Genomic DNA, 22,866 nt, shown 5'->3' with positions numbered 1-22,866 from the left:
ACACAAGTAAAATCTTACTGAAGATAATTCAAAAATGGTTGGAGCATTATATTGACAGAGAACTTCCAGAAATGCAAGCTGGATTCAGAAGAGGCCATAGAATGAGCGATATCATAGCTTATGTCAGATGGATCTTGGCTAAAAGCAAAGAATACCAGAAAGATGTTTACTTGTGTTTTATTGACTATGCAAAAGCATTTGATTGTGTGGGTCATTACAAATTATGGATAGCATTGAGAAGAATGGGAATTCTAGAACACTTAATTGTACTCATGAGGGACCTGTACAAAGACTAGGAGGCTGCCGTTCAAACAGAACAAGGGGATACTGCATAGTTTAAAATCAGGAAGGGAATGCGTCAGAGTTGTATCCTTTCACCATACTTACTCAATCTGTATGCTGAGCAAATAATCTTAGAGTCTGGACTATATGAAGAAGAACATGGCATCAGGATTAGAGAAAGGTTCATTAACAACATGTGATAGATGACACAACTTTGCTTGCTGAAAGTGAGGACGACTTGAAGCACTTACTAATGAAGATTAAAGACTACAGTCTGCAGTATGGATTACACCTCAATATAAGGAAACAAAAATCCTCATGACTGGACCAATAAGCAGCATCATAATAAAGGAGAAAACATTGAAGTTGCCAAAGACTTCATATTACTTGATTCTACAATCAACACCAATGGAAGCAGCAGTCAAGACATCAACATATTGCATGGGGCAAAACTGCTGCAAAAGAACTCTTTGAAGTACTGAAGAGCAAAGATGTCTCCTTGAAGACTAAAATGTGCCTGACCCAAGCCATGGTATTTTCAGTCACCTCATATGCATGTGAGAGCTGGACAATGAATAAGGAAGACCGAAGAAGAGTTGACGCTTTTGACTTGTGGTGTTGGTTAAGAACACTGAAAGCACCTTGGACTGCTAAAAGAACTAACAAATGTGTCCTAGACAAAGTGTAGCAGGAATGCTCCTTGGAAGCGAGAATGGCCAGACTTTGTCCCACCTACTTTGGTCATGTTGTCAGAAAGGACTTCTTTGGAGAAGTTTATCATTCTTGGTAAAGTGGAAGGTCAGCATAAAAAGGGGAAGGCCCTGAACAAGAAGGATTGACACAGTGGTTGCAATGACGAGTTCGGGTATAGCTTGGATTGTGAGAATGGCACAGGACTAGGCAGTGTTTCATTCTGTTGTACATAAGGTCACTATGAGTCTGAGATGGCTCAACAGCATCTCACAACAACAACAGTGAGTCTTCCTCCAATCCTGATGCCACACTCTTCTTAATACAGTCCAGGTTCTCAGAATGTTTGCTCAGCATTCAGATTGAATAAGTTTGGTGAAATGATACAACCCTGATGCACATCTTTCCTGATTTTAAATCAGAAAGTATCTACTTGTGCTGTTTGATTGTCTCATGGTCTTACTGACTGCCTCACTGTCTCATGGTGCAGGTTCTGTATAAGCACAGTTACATGTTTTGTAATTCTTACTTTTTGTAATGTTATCCATTATATCTTATTATCCATACAGTCAAATGCTTTTGCATGGTCAATAAAACACAGGTAAACATCTTTCTGATACTCTCTGCTTTCAGCCAATATGCAATCATATCCCTCATTCCACACCTTCTGAATCTGGAGTGAATTTCTGGCAGTCCCCTTTTAATGTACTGCTGCAACTGTCTTTAAATTATCTTCAGGAATATTTTACTTGTGTGTGATATTAATGACATATTGTTCAATAATTTCCACATTTTGTTGGATAACCTTTCTTTGTCATGGGCATGAATATGGATCTCTTCCACTCAGTTGGCTGTCTTCCAAAATTCTTGGCATAAACAAGTGAGTGCCTCCAGCATTGCACCATTTGTTGAAACATCTCAACTGGTTGAAATAGAACTGAAATATCAATTCCTGGAGCTTTGTTTTTGCCAGTGCCTTCATTGCAGCATGACTTCTTCCTTCAGTACCAACGCATCGGTTCTTGATCATATGCTACCCCCTGAAATGGTTGAATGTCCATCAATTCTTTTTGTTACAGTGACTCTGCATATTTCTTGCCTTCTTTTGATGCTCCCTTCATAGTTCAATATTTTATCCATAGAATCCTTCAATATTGTAACTCAAGGCTGGAGTTTTTCCTTCAGCTCTTTCAGCTTGAGAAATACTGACAGTGTTCTTGCCTTTGGTTTTTAACTCCAGGTCTTTGTGCATTCCATTATAATACTTTGTATGTCTCCTCAAGCCACTCTTTGAAATCTTTTGCTCAGCTTTTTTCCTTCATCATTTCTTCTGATTGCTTTGAAAGTCTATTCTGACATCCATTTTTGTCTTTTCTTTCTTTCCTGTCTTTTTAGTGACCTTTTAATTTCATCATGTTTGATGTCCTTGATGTCAGTCATCTTACTCTTATTAGGTAATTAACAATTTTATTAGTTTCTTTGAAAAACCAGATTTGTGCTTTCTTGGTCCTCTTAATTATATTTTTTTCTGTCTCATTAATTTCTGTTTTTTTCTTTATTATTTCCCCCCTTCTATTTCATTATGTTCATTTTCCACCTCTTGGTATAGATGCTTAAATCATTAATTTTTAGACTTCTGTTCTAATATATGCAACACAGCTTAGTGTATAAATTTCCCTTTAAATAGTGCTTTATTTATGTCCCTTAAGTTTGATATGCAGTACTTCCCTTATAATTTATTTTTTTTTCTAATTTTCAGTATGATTTCTTCTTTGACCTATGAGTAATTTGAAAGAATAGTTCCTAACTTCCAAACATGTGAGAACTTTCAAGTTATCTTTTCTGTAACTTTCTTTGCTTTATAATTTTCTAGCTATCTGTAAGGTGGCCAGAAACCTATCCTATATAATATCCCTATTTGAACTGTGTTGAAACTTGCATTATGGTCCAGTGTATGGTTACCAAGGGACAGTGGAATAGGATTAAGGAAGAGAAGGAGAAGAGAGAGGAGGAGGGGAAGAGAGGAGGAGGAAGAAGAAGAGTAGAAGTAGCAAAGAGAAGAAGTAGGAAGAGAGGAGGAGGAGAAAGCGCTGGAAGAAAGAGAAAAGAGGAGGAGGCAGGAGGGATAGAGAGAGGAGGCGCAAAGAAGACTTCATTCTATGGTTATTTTCAAGTTAGAACACTTAAAAATCTGCTGGGTTTCTTTGACAGCTAACTCACCATTGCAATTGCCATTGGATAGAGAACTGAGCAGCATGTTCTGTTCACACTGAAATGAAAACAAATATAAAAAAGGATAATGTTATAAAATTAATTTCTGTGGTTGTAAAAAGCACATTATTTGTTTATTCAGAAAGAACAAAAATCTAGTCTCTAAAACTATTCTTCACTAGTTTTTTTGAGGATGATAAATACAAAAAACTCTGAAATGAGAAAATCAAAACCTGTTCTAAGTATTTTTAGCTTAGTAGATAATTTATATTGCCAAGTCACTTTGGAATATTTTTGGAAAGATTAAGTTTGCTTTTATTTTCATCAGAAATTTAACATTTGCATGTGTTTTTTCATGTAGTATATCTAATCAGAAATTAATCATATTTTCATTAAGAAAAATTAAGACAGCATTTTGTGAGGGAAAGCCACTGATCATATATATGTATGTGTGTGTGTGTGTGTGTGTGTGTATACTTTTGAATATATTTGTATATACCCAATATAGGAGCTCTGGTGGCATAGTGGCTAAGGCACTTGACTGCTAACCAGAAGGCTGGCGGTTCAAACCCACCAGCCACTCCTCGGAAGGAAGGTTGGGCAATCCTACTTCCGTAGTGATACTGCCTCGGAAACCCAAGGAGGGGTCGCTATGAGTCAGGGCTGACTCGACGGCACATAACAACAACAACAACAACAATACCCAATATACACATACATATGAAAAAGATAACTGTTCATCTGTAGATGTATGAAAATATGCCTGAGAAACACTCCTGATTTCTAGAATGCTGGAGAATAAAAATGGCTCCGTTTCTGCCAGTTAAACTTGTTTGAAAACTGCCAATAATTGAAACCTCCAATGAAATCACATGCTATCCACTCTTCAAATAATGTATTATTATTTGTTGGTTACCTAGTGCTGCTCTAACAGAAATATACCACAAATGGGATGGCTTGAAGAATAACAGGAGTTTATTCTCTTATAGTTTGGAGGCTTTAAGTCCGAGTTCAAAGAGCCAGGCTTTAGGGGCTGGGTGAAAGCCTCTCAGCCTTGGGCTTCAGATCTGCCTCCTGCACCCGACCCACTGAAGCTGGAGGCTTTTCTTCACTCAGCTACTGGCTGCTGAGGCTGACAAGCCCAAGGTTGACAAGGAAAAAGGCACAGTTCCAATGTTACCAAACCACATGGCAGGCCATTCACTCAAGTCCATTGTAAGTCCCAAGGTCAGCAGAGCATGGCAGGCTGAACAACAACCTGGCTACATGCAGGGTTCAAGAGTGCCATACTAGAGACCATTCCCAAGACTGCTGCTTACATGCGGGAAGCAGACCACAAGCTACTGAGCTGTTCCAATGCTGCTGTTGTTGTTCTGTGCCATCGAGTCAAACCCAACTCATGGCGACCCTTCCTTGGGTTTCTGAGGCAGTATCACTACAGAAGTAGGATTACCAACCTTCCTTCCAAGGAGTGGCTGGTGGGTTTGAACCGCCAGCTGTCTGGTTAGCAGGCAAGTGTCTTAGCCACTATGCTACCAGAGCTCCCACTGTTCCAATAGGTTCCACCATAAATTAGTTACCAATCTCTCCATGGGAAATAACGACATTCATCTGTACCCCCTCAACCAGGCCCAGCCAAGTTGACACACAAACCTAACCATCACATAATTATTTTTGATAATGATGATGCTTGATATTTCTCTAACACTCACTGTGTATCAAGGACTTTACAGTGATCATTTAACTTTCAGAACAATTATACAAAGTTTCTAATCTTTCATACCAAGGAGCTAAAATTGGGAAAGTTTAACATAATTGAGAAAAGTCACAAAGCTGGTAAGATTCTGGATTAAAACGAAAGTTTGTGCTTTTCCAGTTCCAAAAACTTCATGCTCCTAACCACTACTACTTTTCCATGAAATCTGTCTTTCATGCGAAATGACATATGGGCTGTCCATAGTGACTTCCTTTGGAAGAGTACAGTACAGAAAGGAGGAAAAATGAATAACTTTATGGTACAGAAACCTGATAAACAGCACCTCACTAGAGTGATCAAGGTCAATCTCAACAGTGATAAATCATCTTGATTGTATGTACCTATGATACGATGTCATGAACATGACACTTCTTGTGGTCTTTCTCCCCAGAACCCATAGGTCTAGTCTAACCATGACAAAAACATCATATTAATTCCAGTAGAGAAGCACTTGATGAAATACCTGATCACTATTACTCATATCTGTCAAGAAACATCTAAGAAACTGTATAAAAAACTCTCATAGCAAAAAGAGCCTAAGGAGAGATGATGTCTATATATCGGCTGGTATTCTAGATTGGAATCTGGGAACAGAAAAAAGACACTAAGTAAAAAAACATCTGAATAAAGTATGGATTTTAGTAAATGGCAATGCATTAATATTTGTTCATTAATTTTAACAAATGTTATTATTTATTAATTAAAATTAACGTAAGATGTCAATATAGGAGAATTTTTATAGGGTATGGGAGGAGGGTATAAGAAAACTCTCGGTTCTACTTTCAAATTTTATCTATAAATCTAAAAATGTTCTAAAAGATAAAAGTCTGTTTTAAAAAAAGCTCTGCCTGAGGAAAAGAAAATTTTGAATAAACAACAGATTAAAACTTCTCTTGAAAAGCCAAGCTACAAAGCAATGCTTAATATTATCACGTGAGTTCTGGTATCCTATATAATATTGCGCATGAATTCATCAGACACTAGCACCCCTGAGGTCCCCTAAGCTTCTGCATCCAGGAAGATATTTAATGATATTCAGGAAGGGCAATAGTATAACAAAACAGGGGATCCTTTCTCAGCATTTGTTTTGATGTGATTCTTCCTGCCCTGGGGTGTTTCAAATGCCTTTTTCATAACCTCAGTCTGTTGAAAATACAGCTTCAGAGAAGGGAAGACAGAGGCAATGGCAGGGCACACAGGTTTGAGCCAAAGAACAGGAAGACCACTGTGCCAAGCACAACATAAGGAGACAAAACTTTGAATAAGTGTATAGGCCTTGAAAAAAGTAGGTATCCCATACAGACAGAGTCTGCCAGGGATAATATAAGATAACCAAAAGAGCAGCCATGCCACACCAGACCATTCACCATTCTGAGTAGGGGTCCACTCTCAGTTCCTCAGACAGCATGACTATACGTTTTCTGTATCAACCCTTTGTTGATACAGAACCCACTCCCACTGAGTCGATTCTGACTCATAGGGACATTATAAGACAGAGTAAGTAGAGCTGCCCCATAGGGTTTCTAAGACTAAATCTTTACAGAAGCAGACTGCTTCATCTTTCTCCCATAGGGTGGCTCGTGGGTTTGAATCGCCAAACTTTTGGTTAGCCACCAAATGCCCTAACCACTGAGAAACCAGAGCTCCTCAATCCTTGGTATACCCTTTAAAATTCACAATAGGCAAATAGATACATTTGCGTTGTTCTGATTATGGTAGGACTCCCTCTCAACAAAACCTTTGTCACTATCATAAAGCTCTGAGTTTAAAGAATCCCTTTGGGTGTCATTACCTGACAATAACTTGAATCCAAGGGACTCTAATTGCTTATTAGACACAAATTTCTGAAGTTCTAAGAAGGTAAAATCACATGTGTAGTATTCCCTTACAGGGGGCTGTGTTAATGAAATTTGTTTTTTAGCAGACAGTCTACAGGATAAACACATGCCAGTTTTTAATTTCTGAAAGCAAATTGGAGCAACCTTGCTTTTGCAGGATAACAGTCTGCAGAAAAATATTGATTGATCAGATGACAGTTCTAAGAATCTTCACTTCTATCAGTTCCTCTACTAGAATGTGATAAAGCCTACCAAGTAGCTTATCATTTCAATATATAAATTCAAACTTGGAAAATAAAAAAAAGACCAAAAACTTCTTTAAGGTTAATTTGATAACCTGGAACTAAGGAAAAAATTTTCCACTAAGTTAATGTCATAATACAGCTGAATATTGCCACAATGTGTTAACACAGCTTCATAAAAGAAGTGAACCTAGAAATATGTTTTCTCCTTCGGCATGAAATCATGTTCTCTTCAATCTTAAGCCACTGGTGATGGTTCCTGATATGCTGATGAAAGTGAAATCCTGGAGAGCATAGTGAGGGTAAAGGCATGTTTAGTGTTATAGTGTCATATAGGCAGAATCAGCTTTGTGGGTGTGTGACCTGTGCAGTTGCAAAGCACCCCATGCTTAAAAGGGTCTAATATTTGGATAATGCTCTGTTGCCACCATCTTGAAATTCTTGATATATATGGATCTAGACGAGGTACAAAGGCATAAGCATGAAATAGTGAGGGACATGAATGTGGTGCAAAATAGTTCCTGAGGCACCTGTCATAAGAGGGCCAAGATCTCCTATTTACCTGAGTCATTGGTAGGCAACATATGCTCCAAGATACAAGAGAAAAAAGAAATTTTAGTGATCCAGAATACTACAGGAAAGCTTCATGGAGAAGATGGAACGTGCATTCAATCATAATAATAAAACTGTTGCTGTTGTCATTGCGAGGTGCCATCAAGTCAGTTCTGACTCACAGTGACTGTGCAACAGTGCAAAACACTTCCTGGTCTTGCGCCATCCTTGCAGTTGTTGCTATTTTTGAGCCCATTGTTGCAGCCACTGTGTCAATCCATCTCTGATCCTCTGCTTTCCCAAGCATGATGTCCTTCTCCAGGAACTGGGTGGGCCCTCCTGATAACATGTCCAAAGTCTGTGAGATGACCCAAAACCAGCCACCCTTGCTTCTACGCAGCATTCTAGCTGTACTTCTTCAGAGACACAATGGTTTGTTCTTTCGGCAGTCCACGGTATATTCAATATTCTCCACCAACACCATAATTCAAATGTATCAATTCATCTTCACTTTTCCTTACTTACTGTCCAGTTAGTTAGACACTATTGTAAGAGCTGCGTACATAGTAACTCATTTAATCAGAGTCTGAAGGCGTCTGAAGCACAAAAAAAAATGAATAACTTGGCCAAGGACCCACAAGTAGTAAATGGCAAACTCAGGTAGCTTAGCATCAAAGTCCATGCTTTTAAAAACCACAGTTTTTAAAAACTGCAGAGAGGTTAAGGATTCAAGTGATCACAGATGGTCCATTGATGTTAAATCACATGGAGCATATTTGACTCAATATCTCTGTTAATTGAAAAAACTTATGTAGACAAACAAAGCTGGCATTTTATAATAATGCTTTAATAGTAGTGGCACAGTTTGTGCTCCTCTGAAGTCATTTTATCATATTTTATCTCCGTTGAGGTTCTTCATGTCCATCTTCTCTCTCTTGGTAAAATGTCCTTTAAGCTAAGTACTATGTCTTACTTGCTCTTCTCAGAATTACAATATATGGTAAATATGTTCATTTGATATATGTTGAATAAATGAATGAATGGATAAGAGAATGATTATCTAAATGTTCACTTCAAGAACCAAATAAAAAATATAATATAATATTAGGTTTTGCTGGGGTAGAGGTCTCCAAACATTATATCGTATTGTATTTATAGTATATATTTTTCAGTATTATAACATTGTAAAGTTAGCTATAGTATGATTTTCTAATCATGAAATAGCTTGTCCTACCTTGCTGATATCATCAACCGGTTGGTTGCTGGCACTTTCCTTTAGGATTAACTTCATTAAATCAGTATGAAATTTCTTTGCATTCAGGAAAACAAGTGGGTTGTTTATTGACATAATTTTCACCTGCTGCAAGGTTTCCTTTTGGAGGAGAAAAGGGATACAATCAGAGCTCTGAGTTAAGTAAAAGAGGATAATTATATTTAACATGTCCAAATTTAACAAGTCCAAATGTCAGTTGATAGTAGGAGAAATCTGTTAGCTAACATTTTCATTATTAAAATTTATTTAGAAAATTTAATATACTATCACACTCCTTAGGAAAACATGTCCTTGCTCTTAAGGAAGAAACATCAATAACCATGAGACAGGTCTGCAGCTTTTCAGAAAGTAGCCCTTGTTTGTATAGAATGGGTTTTGAGGAGCAGCAGAGTATCAGATTACCCAATAACCAAGGTAAGCACTAACTTACTTGTACTTACTTACTTATCTGTATCAATCTAAATGTTTTCACCACATCAAAGATTCTGCTTCTCAGTGTGGCTAGAATCTGTTTCTCTCCCAAACTCATGGTACCTTCCTACAGAATCAAAGCTTCTTTTCAAGTTTATAATCCTTGACAGGAACATAGTACCCAGAAAGCAAAGTAAGCATGGGCTTACTTATGCTTACTTACTAATCTGTAGTGAACAGTTTCACATGGTTTCATCCATGTGAAATTATTTGCTACAGAATAGTAAGTAGCTCTGGGAGCTCTGGTAGCATAGTGTCTAAGGCACTTGACTGCTAACCAGAAGTCTGGAGGTTCAAACCCACCAGCCACTCCTCAGAAGGAAGATGGGGCAATCTACTTCCGTAGTGATACTGCCTCAGAAACCCAAGGAGGGGTCGCTATGAGTCGAGCCCTATTCGACAGCACATAACAACAACAACAATAGTAAGTAAACACCAGTAAACTCATGCTTATCATGCTCATTGGGTAATCTACCCCTGGCAATAGCCTAGAATATTCAAAGAGTACCAGGAAGACCTATCCTTTCAAAACCATCTCTTCCACTGTACAGTATTTTAAACAGATGAATATGTATCCTTAAAGGGTCAACTATCAGTCATTTACTTCACAATGACATAACTTTCCTTTGGCTGATATATAACCCCACCAGCAGCCAATAGCTCTAATGGAAGGAACAACAAAGAGAAGTACCATCAGGGATGTAATTTTACTTTGGGCAGCCTAGGCTACACTAGATTGCCAGGAAGTAGATGAAAGGTGCAGAAAGAGAGAAGGAAGAGTTTCAAAACAAAGGTTTCTCCATGTTGGCCCATGTCTTCCTGGCAGTGATCGGTGGTGTGCAACTCAAGTCTTCTTCTCTACAACCTTCGGAATGGGAGTCTGATCTAGATATTGAGATGATAGTAAGTTCTTAAAAAATAATGATACCTTATCAGCTAAATAAAGCAAGTCACCAAGCTTTAGTACTCGCACAGAAGATGCACACATCAATGCATGCGGGCAGAGGAAGGAAGGGCAGGAGAGAGAAAACATTATGTATACAAATTTGGAGAATTCATTTAACCTCTCTCAGTTTCATTATCTTATATTTTTAAAAGGTAGATATTTAAACCAGATAGTATTAAAAAAATTCTTTCTACAAAATTGATTAAAGATTTGTTCTTCTGGTAGTACATGGTATATTCAAATACTCCTTGCCAAAACCATACTTCAAAGTTATCAATTCTTCTCCAATAATCCTTTTGCATGTGAATCCTGGACAATGAATACAAGGAGATTGAAAATAATATGACTTGGGTCAGTTGTACCTTAGTCTTCAAAGTTACATCTTTGCTTTTTAACATTTTAAACTCACTGTCATTGAGTCAGATCTGACTCACAGACCCCTCCTTGGGTTTCCAAGGTGGTATCACTATGGAAGTAGATTGCCCAACAATCTTCCTTCCAAGGAGTGGCTGGTGGGTTTGAACCTCCAACCTTCTGGTTAACTGTCAAATGCCTTAGCCACTACACCACCAGAGATCTTTTTTTTTAACATTTTAAAGAGGTCTTTTAGCTAATGAAATAGGTCATTTGATTTCTTGACTGCTGCTTCTATGGGTGCTGATTATGAATACAAGTAAAATGAAATGCTTGACAACTTCAGTCTTTTCTCCATTTCTCATGATGTTCCTCATAGGTCCAGTTGCGAGGATTTTTGTTTCCTTTATGTTGAGCCAAAATCCATACTGAAGGCTGTGGTCTTTGATATTCGTCAGTAAGTGCTTCAAGTCTTCTTCACTTTCAGCAAGCCAGGTTGTGTCATCTGCATATAGCAAGTTGTTAATGTCTTCCTCCACCTGATGCCACATTCTTCTTCAAGTAGTTCAGCTTCTTGGATTATTTGTTCAGCATACAGATTGAATAAATAAGGTGAAAGGATACAACCCTGATGCTAATTTTAAACCATGCAGTATTCTCTTGTTCTGTTTGAACAACTACCTCTTGGTCAATATACAGGTTCCTCATGAGCACAATTTAGTCTTCTGGAATTCCTTACATTCCAATTCTATCCATAATTTGTTATGATTCACATAGTCAAATGTCTTTATATAGTCAATAAAACAGAGATCAACATCTTTCTGGTATTCTCTGCTTTCAACCAAGATCCATCTGACATCAGCAATGATATCCCTCATTCTACATCTGTGGTAGTTAAGTTTGTGTGTCAGCTTGGCTAGGCCTGGTTCAGTGGCTGTGCAGCTGGATGTAGTATTCTCCATGATGAGACTGGCAATCAATTCCATGGTGGAATCTACTACAAGCAGCTGAGTAGTGGCCTTTGGGATGTGATCTACTTCCTGTATATAAGGAGACACTTTGGGGATAGTCTCTAGTTTATGGTACGCTTGGACCCTGCATGTAGCCATGTCATTGTTCAGCAGCCTGCCATGCTCTGCTGACCTTGGGACTTAGGATGGACTTGAATTAATTGTCTGCTGTGTGGTTTGGTAACGTCGGGAATGTGCCATTTTATTTGTCGACCTTGGGCTTGTTAGCATCAGCAGCCAGTAGCTGCCTGAGTGAAGAGATGCCTCTAGCTTCAGTGGGCCAGAGCAAGAGGCAAAGCTGAAGCCCAAGTTTGAGGGGCTTTCACACAACCCCTAGAGTCTGGCACTTATAACTTGAACTTAAAGCCTCCAAATTGTAAGAATAAACTCCTGTTTGTTAAGGCCATCCCATATATGGTATATTCTTGTCAGACTGGCACTAGGTAATCAGAATAGCATGCTCTTCTGAATCCAGTTTGAATTTTTGCCAATGACTTGTCAATGTACTCCTGCACCCATTTTTTAATTACCTTCAGCAAAATTTTACTTGCATGTGATATTAATGATATTGTTCAATAATTACCACATTCTGTTGGATCCCATTTCTTTGAAATGAGCATGGGTCTCTTCCAGTTGGTTGACCTGGTAGCTCTCTTTCAAATTTCTTGGCATAGATGAAGGAGTGCTTCCAGCATTGCATCCGTTTGTGGAAACATACCTGTCAAGTCCTGGAGCCTTGTTTTCACCAATGCCTTCAGTGCACCTTGAACTTCTTCCTCGAATACCATCAGTTTTTGATCATATGCTGTCTCCCAAAATGGGTGATCATAGATCAATTCTTTTTGGTACTGTGACTCTGTATATTCTTTCCCTCTTCTTTAGATGCCTCCTATATCATTCAATATTTTGCCCACACAATCCTTCAATACTGCAACTTGCAGCTTGAATATTTTTCTTCAGTTCTTTCAGTTTGAGAAATGCTGTGAGTTCTTCCCTTTTGGTTTTCTAACTCCAGGGCTTTGCACAATTCATTGTAATACTTTACTTTATGTTCCCAAGTTGCCCTTTGATACCTTATGTTCAGTTTTTTTTTAACCTCATCATTTCTTCCATTTGCTGTAGGTACCACTCTACATTAGAGAACATGTTTCAGTCTCTTCTGACATCCATTTTGGTCTTTTCTTTCTTTCCTGTCATCTTAATGACCTTTTGGTTTCTTCTTGTATGATATCCTTGATGTCATCCCATAATTTGTCTGTTCTTCACTCATTACTATTAAGAGTATCAAATCTATTCTTAAGATGGTCCCTATATTTGGGTAGAAAACACTCAAGATCCTACTTTGGCTCTCGTGGACTCATTCTTATTTTCTCCACCTTCAGTGATCTCGCATATGAGCAACTGATGGTCTGTTCCACAGTTGGCACCCTGACCTTGTTCTAACTGATAATGTGGAGCTTCTCTATTGTCATTTACCACAGATGTAGTCGATTTGATTCCTGTGTATTCCATCTAGCAATGTCCATGTGTATAGCCATTATTTATACTGTTGAAAAAAGGCTTTTTCCAATGACAAATAGGTCATTAATCTTGCTAAATTCTTTGATGCAATCTCTATCATCATTAAAGAACAAAGATATAGTTTCAGAAAAGAAATTCTCAATTAATGCATTAACTGAGTAGGAAGAGATCTCGCAAACTGGGAAAGGATATTTCACATGAAGAAGGGTGCATGAATGGAGGGAAGGAATAACATAATATGGTCAGATTTTGTTTTATTTAAGTTAGTTTTACTATCAGTTCATTTTCAAATTTTGCTCTTTCTTAGAATAGGTTTCCCTCTTATTTCTGATACAACCTATTAAATAGCGAGGTGTAGACCATATATAACAACAACAACCACAACGACAACAAGTAGTCTAACAAAACTAAGATTCTCATGAGCCATATTTATTTCCTATTCAGGCAGATGACGAGAATGCAATCAATCAAAGTTTAGAGATACAGAGAAATTTTCAACTTCCTACAAATTCTCTCATTACTACCTTGCAGGTTTAGCCTACAATGAAGGTAACGATTGGACAGAACTTATAAAGTGGTGATGTTTAAGCTTTAGGACATTTGAACCCAATGTCCAATTCCACATCAAAGTTAAGAATGTCAAGGCTGATGCACATAGCTCTGGCTGAGATGTGGATGTGCAGAGGACATCAGGTATCCAGAGCATCAGTCTCGGATTTTGCATGACCAGTAAATTCCCATGGAGAATTCCAGGACAGAAAAGAAAGGGATGGAAAAGGAAAGAAAGATAGCATTAGTGGAAAATGGGGCTGGGAACAACCTCCAAAGCTATGAGCTCAAATAGCTCTCTAGGAGGCAAACCCTTTCAATAATTATTACAAATACAAGGCATTCTTTTCCATAAGCCCTGAATATTATGGAAGGACTCCTGATGTTACTGCCCATTTCTAGTCTACTTGGAAAATCCCTGATATTGGTCATTCTAGTGGAGGTCAGTTTTTTCTGTTCTGAAGGGAATCATGAGGTACGGGAACAACTGAATGTGAAAAACAAAGAAAAAGAAGGTTATCCAAACATTTACAAAGCATGTTCAAGTTGAGGCCAATTTTCAGAAACTGGCTAAAAATTCAAATCAACATTTTTTTTTCCTCACATTAAATTCTTTTGGTCATCTCTTGGAACAAGAAACTAAACTCAAACATAATCAATTGCCCTGCCTAGGCACAGAAAGGATGAGACAATTTATGTAAGTTGTTTCCTGGAAAAGGGAGCTCTGGTGGTGGAGTGCCTAAGGCATTTGAAAAGGTGCTCCAGAAATTGATCCTATTGGCATTTCATAACCACAAGACATATGACCCCCTTCCTTTTTTCCCCCCTATTTTCTGCATGTTGATCACCATATGTGAGGTGTCTTATATATACCTTTAAAAGTTTATATCTCATTAAAAATAGAACTATCCTGCTTTTAATTCTTAATTTTTCTACTTCTTTTAAGACTATCTGACTCATAAAAATATCAATAATTGTATAAAAGAAAAACAAAGCTAAACTTACACCATCCATTTCAGTTTTCACTTTAAATTCCTTTTCTTTGATGTTTTTTATACTCATAGTCTTTGCTCTAGAATGAAGGAAAACAGAGAATAAGTCATTTCCTAATCACTATAAAACCATGAAGAAACCAAAAGGTCGCCACAATTAGGTTGTGTCTGAAACGGTTTAGATCCTGTAACCAATGTCTTCATAAAACATTGTCAAATCTATGTATGCTTGGGTGCTCAGGAATAGACCAAAACAAAGAAGACCTCTAAGTAGAGATTAACAAATGCAGTTTCTCTCTTTTAGGTTCCCAGGACCCATATCTCCAGCAACAAACAGTAGAATAGTAAAGATTTGTGAAAGAGAAAAGGTTAGAAAGTATACCTGTTTAACAAACTCTTAGATGAAAAGAAATAAAGATAGAATCAAAGCTATTACATTTAAGCCAGAAACTGATAAAGATTAATTTATACAGATAGATTCTATAAAGACTGAATCTATAGAGGTAGAACTTAACATTGTTATTTCATAAGGAATTCAGGGAAAGATGAAAAATGAGTTGAGCGTTATCAGATGACGAGCACTGGAAATAAAGGGAGAGAACTGGTTAAAACAGGGGAAGGGTCTGCAGATCCTCCATAAAGAGATGGAAGAGGCTATTCCTCCAAAAATTATCTACAAATATTTTTTATTAAAGGAGCTCTGGTAGCATAATGCCTAAGGCACTTAACTGCTAACCAGAAGACTGGTGGTTCAAACCCACCAACCACTCCTCGGAGGGAAGATGGGGCAATCTACTTCCATAGTGATACTGCCCCAGAAATCCAAGGAGGGGTCGCTATGAGTCGGGTCCGACTCGACGGCACATAACAACAACAACAATTTTTATTAAGGATTAGTCTGGCTTCTGAAAAATAAAACCTGCTTAGGTTATTTAATTTCCAAATAATTCTATTACTACATGGTTTGTATACTGACATTTATTATTGCATTCCTTCACTTCGTACAAAAATATATAGTTGTAGGATACAGTATATGGCTATTGGGCTAATTGATTTAACTGTTGCTGTTAGGTGCCATTAAGTCAATTCTGAGGAAGAGCAAGCCCATGTGACAAAGTAGATTGTGTTCTCAGCTTTCCGTTGTCTCGTTTCCAGGCCGTCACCTTTCTTGGAGCAGGCCCCCAGGCCTTTCTCCTGAGGACAGCTGGATGAGTCGTTACTCTCAACCCTTGAGTTAGCAGGCAAGTGCTTAACTGTTGTGCCACCGGGGCATAATGTTATATTCAAAGTAATGATAAGATGTTTCTCTTTGTAGAGACCAACATTGCTAAGTGTCATTTGTGTATGGAACATTCCTTATCTATATGCCTCTAACGGTCTAGCATCAAGTACAACATGAGATTGTGATACTACATGTTGCAAGAATTAAAGGTAACTGGCAACATCATGTATTCTGCTGTTCTGTTAGAATAAACAGAACATTTAAATAAGATCTTACCTTGGGAAGCGTCCAATCACTATAGCTATGGTACAGATAACGCCAAACAGTAATCCCACATTGGCAGCAAAACATATCGTAAATATGTATGTACTGACCCATATGCCCTGAAAGAGAAACAGAAGATATAGGTCTTTGATATTCTGATTTTTCTCCTGATTGCTAAGTCCCTTAAAATCATATTTACCATATTCATTTGACCAAGCTTTTCAGCAAGAATATATTATTTAACAAGTGGTAAACAGAATCTAGGAATATAGAAACAAATCCTGGCTCCATCGGACTCTCAGGGGCAGGGGTGGGTTTAAAAAGGTTTATTCTTTTGTTTCTAGACAACACCAACCCTTAGTTCAATCCTCAATCAAAAAAAAAAAAAAAAAACTATTTAAGATCTGTAAATAGTTGATAATCATTATTCAAAAGCATCCATGATTCCCCACTGCTTTCTCATTTAATGAAATAATATTATAAGCAATTGTTTGCAGATCTTGGGTCATCCCTGACAATATTCTGTTTTCTAGGGTTGCTAAAAATAATAATAACTAACGTAGCTTAAGTCTAATGTTAAAATGCTAACTTAACATTGCCAATGCCATTTTTTTTTTTTTTTACCAACTACTATAAAGATCATCTCAATTTTATTTTCAAGAGACGCTTTATGGCGAAAATTAAAAATCAGGGTCAATTAACTTCTTGGGAACATTTTAAAAGATTGTAAGATACTCCATTTCTCTTTTCATTGGACTTCCAAAATTATTGTAGTTTTGTCTACTACCTGAAATTACAGTTTATTATAGTTGGCAGCTGTAAGCTTATTGCTGGAAAAAAAATCTTTAGAAGCAAAATAATTTGTGAAATCCAGAAGGTTATATTTTCTAAACATGAAATCCTACCTTTGTCAAATAGTATACTAACAAAATTTTCACACTCTCTTTCCCACCTACATAACTATGTTTGTAATTCTAAATTGATTCCTCTATCCCTATAGCTGAATTATCATTTAAAAACATCTTCAACAACAAATGAGTTAGAAACTCCTCTGTAATTTAATAATAGCATAGAATTTTCAGAGGGCACAGTTCTGTTATTTGTTTTGCTGTTGTTGTTGTTCCCAGACAGGTTCGAAACAAATGTGTCTAAAGGGTATCATTGATCTGTACTGAGCTTGAGTGGTTCTTAATGACGGGGTATTTTGAAAAACCGAGCCCTTGGAAGCAATTGAGGGATTTTTGTTTGTGAAATTCCTCTTGGTTTAGAAAAACACACATTCTGGAGTAAAAGATAAAATATATTTTAAATGATTCTCATGTTATGATCCATCATGTACAAATATAATGCTAAGTAAGTACTTTTTATCTGAACATCACCCATCTACCATCCACTAGGTTAGAGCATTGAGATGTTTTCATTTATTCAGGTGAATAGACAGCCAAATCTTCTAATTATACATAGTATGGCTTCTTTTCCATCCTAATGTATTACACTGCATTTAATCATATACAAAATAATCTTGCAAATTTTTGATCACTTCCTTAATTTCTCATGATTATTCTGAGTCTTACTCGTCTCCCAGTGCTTACAGAATCCGCATGAGAAGCAGGATAAGACCTCAGTAGAAGCTTTAAGTCCAATTCTTCCCGGTGAGCCTCCATGATTCAATATGGGTTAGGGAATGAAAGAGCCTAGCCCTAGCCCTTTAAAGAACCACAGAGCTTGGAGGCCATGATTCACCAGAGCAACCAAAAATTTTGCTAACATCTGGTTCTATTTTTATAGCATATTTACTCGCCCACATAGCCATCCATTGGAAGCCAGGCTCACAAAGTGCTTAGTTCTTTCCCAATGTTACATTTATAGCTTGAAAAAAAAAAAAAAACACCCTGGAAATTAGTAACATAGATCAGGAAAAATATCTATTAGTTAGAATAAGTCCCAATACTATTCTGTAATAATTCCTAATAAAACTTCCAAGGCTCGTTATCACAGTTAACAGGAACTGGTTAGCTCTTGCATCTGTGTTTTTATAAAATATTCTTCTATTTTCTCCCTTACCTGTTTGTACACAACCACAAGCTAACCTCAAATCTGATCTCAAGTAGGGAATCAACTCTGCTCCTTATAGAAACACAGTCTAACAGCTACTGAATCATCTTGCCTCTTCCTGATCCACTTGTTATCCTAACATTTTGGTGACTAATTCATGTTCTTCATCTCTGTAGATGTGAATTCTGTCCTCACTATTCAAATTTAGTTCTGACACTGTGAGTCAGGCTCAGAGTCCTATTTCCTTATTACTCTAAAAAAGAATTTTGACCTACATCTCAAAGTAAAATCCTTATTAAACTACAAAAATTTAAAGAAATAAAAAAAGTTTTAAAATTTCATGTAATGACTACTTACATTATTTTAAGAATTTCAACCTCCAACTTATTTTAAACACACATCTTTGGTGACCTCCTTCATGCTCCAGGTATAGTTTGTCTGTTGAGTATTCTATACCACAAAAGTCTGTTCAGTGTTCTCACTCCTAATGCTATGACTAGATCATACTTCAAAAACTCCATGCCTTCTCATTGTCTACCAGCTAAGGACACCTGCCCACATCAGCCAAATAAGGCCATTGTCAAGATAAACCCAATGTCCCAAGGAATAATCACTTACCTGTTATATCCAGACCACCTGTGTCAAACTGACTCTTAGCCCATACTATACTACTTAATTACTCCAAGTTTTTAATCCTCACCCATAAGCAGAATATTACCAATCTGAGTTTATGAACTGTTTTTCAAACTGTCTACCAGACAATTTCAAATGTCCAAATGAAAACTCATTAATTTCACCAAAAAATCTGCTTCTCCTCCAATGTTTGCCTTCTTTCAATTATAACACCAGTATCCTACAAGGTACTACATCAGAACCCTGGCCTCCCAGGTACCTCTAAGTGGGTTTGAGCAATCACTGCCTGGCTAGTAGTTGAGTGCTCAAGCACTGGCATCACCCTTCCCAAACTCTATTAATCATTGATCAAAAATCTCACAAGCCCTCCCCTCTACTCCATTCGCTGATGCTATGCTACTTCACAATGTACTATGCCCCTACACTCTTCTGACAGCCTCCTACTTACCTGTCGTTATTTTTCTGATTGTAAATCCCTTGCTCACTTCTACCAGACTTACATTTTTAAACATAGATTTGGATTTCAGATTTAGGTAGCATATTAAAGGCATTTTTACTCTATCAAAATCTACCCAAAACAATGTCAATAATGAATATATAGGGAGAGGTAATTCAGCTTCAATGAGATAAAGATATGGTCATAACTCCTAACTACGAAATATGATACACACCAGACAAACACTGTGGAATTCGGATCATAATCAAGGAACACACTGGAAGCTATGTCTCCTCTGAGTTTGACCAATTACAGATTTCTCCACAAATGTCATGGTCCTAAAAATTCTATACTTAGAGGTCTGAGAAGGCCTCTAAGTTCTAAGGGTGAGTTGGTCAGCAGCGAGGTGGGAAAGAGACCCATAGAGATTTAGTTTGTGCCACGGGACAATGTTGTTGTTTGTTGTTATTTGCCATGGAGTCGGACCCAACCCATAGCAACCCATCCTTGGGTTTCCGAGGCAGTATCACTAAGGCAGTAGATTGCCCAACCTTCCTTCCGAGGAGTGGCTGGTGGGTTTGAACCGCCAGCCTTCTGGTTAGCAGTCAAGTGCCTTAGGCACTATGCTACCAGAGCTCCTCCACAGGACCATAGTAAATGTGAAATGCCATTTGTATTATTTATAATATAACTTCCTAACCAAAGGGAAAGCAAAATAAAGAATGGAGAGGAGATAGTGAGTATCAGATCACCAGAGTGCTTGTCGCTTATGAGGCTTTACTTCAGAACGCATGTCTAAATCAAAAATGTGGACTGTTCCATCTCATACCATACTTCCTTTGCTCCCTACATTATTTATCAACAATTATCTAGATTCTTTAAAAATCATAAAGGAATTAGAAAGGGATCTATTCAGAGAAATGGAAACACAAAAGAAAGGAAATGAAATAGAGGCAAGTAAAGTTGCTATTGTTAGGTGCAATCTAGTTGGCTCCAATTCATAGTGACATTATATATAACTGAATAAAACACTGCCCAGTCCTGAGCCATCCTCACAGTCCTTGCTATGACTGATCCCTTCATTATCGATCCATCTCATTGAGGGTCTTCCACTTTTTCACTAATCCTCTACTTTATCAAGCATGATATCTTCCCCAGGGACTGGTCATTCTGACAATGTGACCAAAGTATGTGAGATGAAGTCTGGCCATTCTCGCTTCCAAGAATTCCACCTCTGCTTCTTCTAAGACAGATTTGTTCATTCTACTGGCAGTCCCTGGTATTTTCAATATTCTTTGCCAATACAATTTAAATGTATCAATTCTTTTTCAGTCTTCCTTACTTATTGTGCAGCTTTCACATACATGTAAGGCAATTGAAAATACCAAGGTTTGGGTTAGGCACTCTTTAGTCTTCAAAGTGGCATCTTTGGTCTTTAACACTTTAAAGAGGCTTTTGCAGCATATTTGTCCAATGCAAAAGTCTTCTGATTTCCTGGCTGCTGCTTCCATTGGCATTGCAGGTGGATCCAAGTAAAATGAAATCCCTAACAACTTCAATCTTTCTACATTTATTGTGATGTTGTTTACTGGTCTGGTTGTGAGCATTTTTGTTTTCCTTATGTGGAAGTGTGATCCATACTGAACACTGTAGTCTTTGGTCTTCATCAGTAAGGGTTTCAAGTCTTCTTCACTTTCAGCAAGCAAGGTTGTGTCACCTTCATATCATATACTGTTAATGAGTCTGCCTCCAATCCTGATGCCAAATTCTTTTTCATATAGTCCAGCTTCTTGGATTATTTGCTCAGCCCACAAACTGAATAAGTGTAGTGAATGGGTACAACCCTGATATACACCTTTCCTGATTTTAACCATGCATTTTAAATCCTTGTTCTATTTGCCTCTTGGTCTACCTTCCTCATGAGAACAATTAAGTGTTTTGTAATTCCTATTCTTTGCATTATTATCCATAACTTGTTATGATTCAAAGAGTTGAATGCCTTTGCATAGTTAGTAAAACACAGGTAAACATCTTTCTGATATTCTTCACTTTCAGACAAGATTCATCTAACATCAGGAAAGATATCCCTCATTCCATGTACTCTTCTGAATCTAGTTTCAATTTCTGGCAGTTCCCTGTTGATGTTTTGCTACAAGCATTTTTTATCTTCAGCAAAATTTTACTTGCATGTGATATTAACGACATGGTCTGACAATTTCTGCATTCAGGTGAATCACCATTCTTTGGAATTGGCACAAATATGGATCTCTTCCAGTCAGTTGGCCAGGTAGTTATCTTCCAAATTTATTGGCATAAACGAGTGAGTGCCTACAGCACTGCATCTGTTTGTTGAAATATCTCAATGGGTGTTTCATCAAAGCCTGGAGCTTTTTTTTTTTTTTTTTTGTCAATATTTTCTTTGCAGCTTCAACTTCTTCCTTCAATATTATAGATTCTTAATAATATTCTACCTCATAAAATCATTGACCATCAAACAATTCTTTTTGGTACAGTGATTCTGTGTATTCCTTCCATTTTCTTTCAGTGCTCCCTGCATTATTTAATATTTTGCCCAAAGAATCTTTCAATATTGCAACTCAAGGCTTGAATTTTTTCTTCACTTCTTTCAGCTTGAGAAATACTAAGCTAAGCATGTTCCTCCCTTTTGGTTGTCTAATTTCAAGTCTTTCCCCATTTCATTATAATATTGTGGTAGTTAAGGTTGTGCATCAACTTGGCTGGACCTGGTTGAGTGGCTGGGCAGCTGGAGGTAGTTATTCCCCATGATGAGACTGGTAATCAACTCCATGGTGGAATCTACTGTGAGTAGCTGAGTAGATGCCTTAGGGATGTGGTCTGGTTCCTGTATATAAGAAGCATCTTTGGGAATGGTCTCTAGCTTATGGCACGCTTGAACCCTGCATGTAGCTAAGTCGTTGTTCAGCAGCCTGCCATGTCCTGCTAATCTTGGGACTTTTAATGGACTTGAATTAATGGCCTGCCATGTGGTTTGGTAATATTGGGACTGTGCCTTTTTACTTGTCAACCTTAGTCTTGTCAGTCTCAGCAGCCAGTAGCTGTCTGAGTGAAGAAAACCTTCCAGCTTCAGTGGGCCTGAAGGAGGAGGCAAAGCTGAAGCTCAAGGTTGAGGGGCTTTTACCCAGGCCCTAGAGCCTGGCACTTTGAACTTGGACTTACAGCCTCCAAAACTGTAAGAGAATAAACTCCTGTTTGTCCAAACTATTCCATTTGTGGTATATTCCTGTCAGAGTGGCATGAGGTAAACACAACAAATGTTTTACTTTTTCTTCTCCAGTTGTCCTTTGAAATCTTCTGTTCAATTCTTTTATTTCATCATTTCCTCCATTTGCTTTAGCTACTCACTGTTTAAGAGCAAGTTTCAGTCTCTTCTGACTTCCATTTTTGTCTTTTCTTCCTTCTGTCTTTTTAATGATCTTTTGCTTTCTTTATGTTTGATGTTCTTGATGTCATCCCACAACTTGTCTGCACTACTATCATTGGTGTTCAATGCATCAAATCTATTCTTCCTATGGTTTCTAAACTCAGGT

The 22,866-nt window shown here is 37.6% G+C and overlaps 1 protein-coding gene across 1 annotated transcript in view; it reads right to left on the bottom strand.

Moving 5' to 3' along the window:
• Nucleotides 1-22,866, bottom strand: part of SLC26A7 (solute carrier family 26 member 7) — a 192,062-nt gene that overhangs the window by 36,673 nt on the left and 132,523 nt on the right. The window contains exons 11-14 of the mRNA XM_007948748.2: nucleotides 16,186-16,292; nucleotides 14,701-14,767; nucleotides 8,806-8,943; nucleotides 3,193-3,241 (exon numbers count right to left, since the gene is read on the bottom strand). Coding sequence (XP_007946939.1) covers nucleotides 3,193-3,241; nucleotides 8,806-8,943; nucleotides 14,701-14,767; nucleotides 16,186-16,292 — 361 coding nt within the window. The remainder of the gene's footprint in view (nucleotides 1-3,192; nucleotides 3,242-8,805; nucleotides 8,944-14,700; nucleotides 14,768-16,185; nucleotides 16,293-22,866) is intronic.

This window comes from Orycteropus afer, unplaced genomic scaffold (assembly GCF_000298275.1).
Source record: "Orycteropus afer afer isolate SDZICR_OR568_19922 unplaced genomic scaffold, OryAfe1.0 scaffold00222, whole genome shotgun sequence".
Taxonomy (NCBI): Eukaryota; Metazoa; Chordata; class Mammalia; order Tubulidentata; family Orycteropodidae; genus Orycteropus; species Orycteropus afer.
Note: the sequence above shows the minus strand (reverse complement) of the source record. Positions and strands in the feature narration are given on the sequence as shown.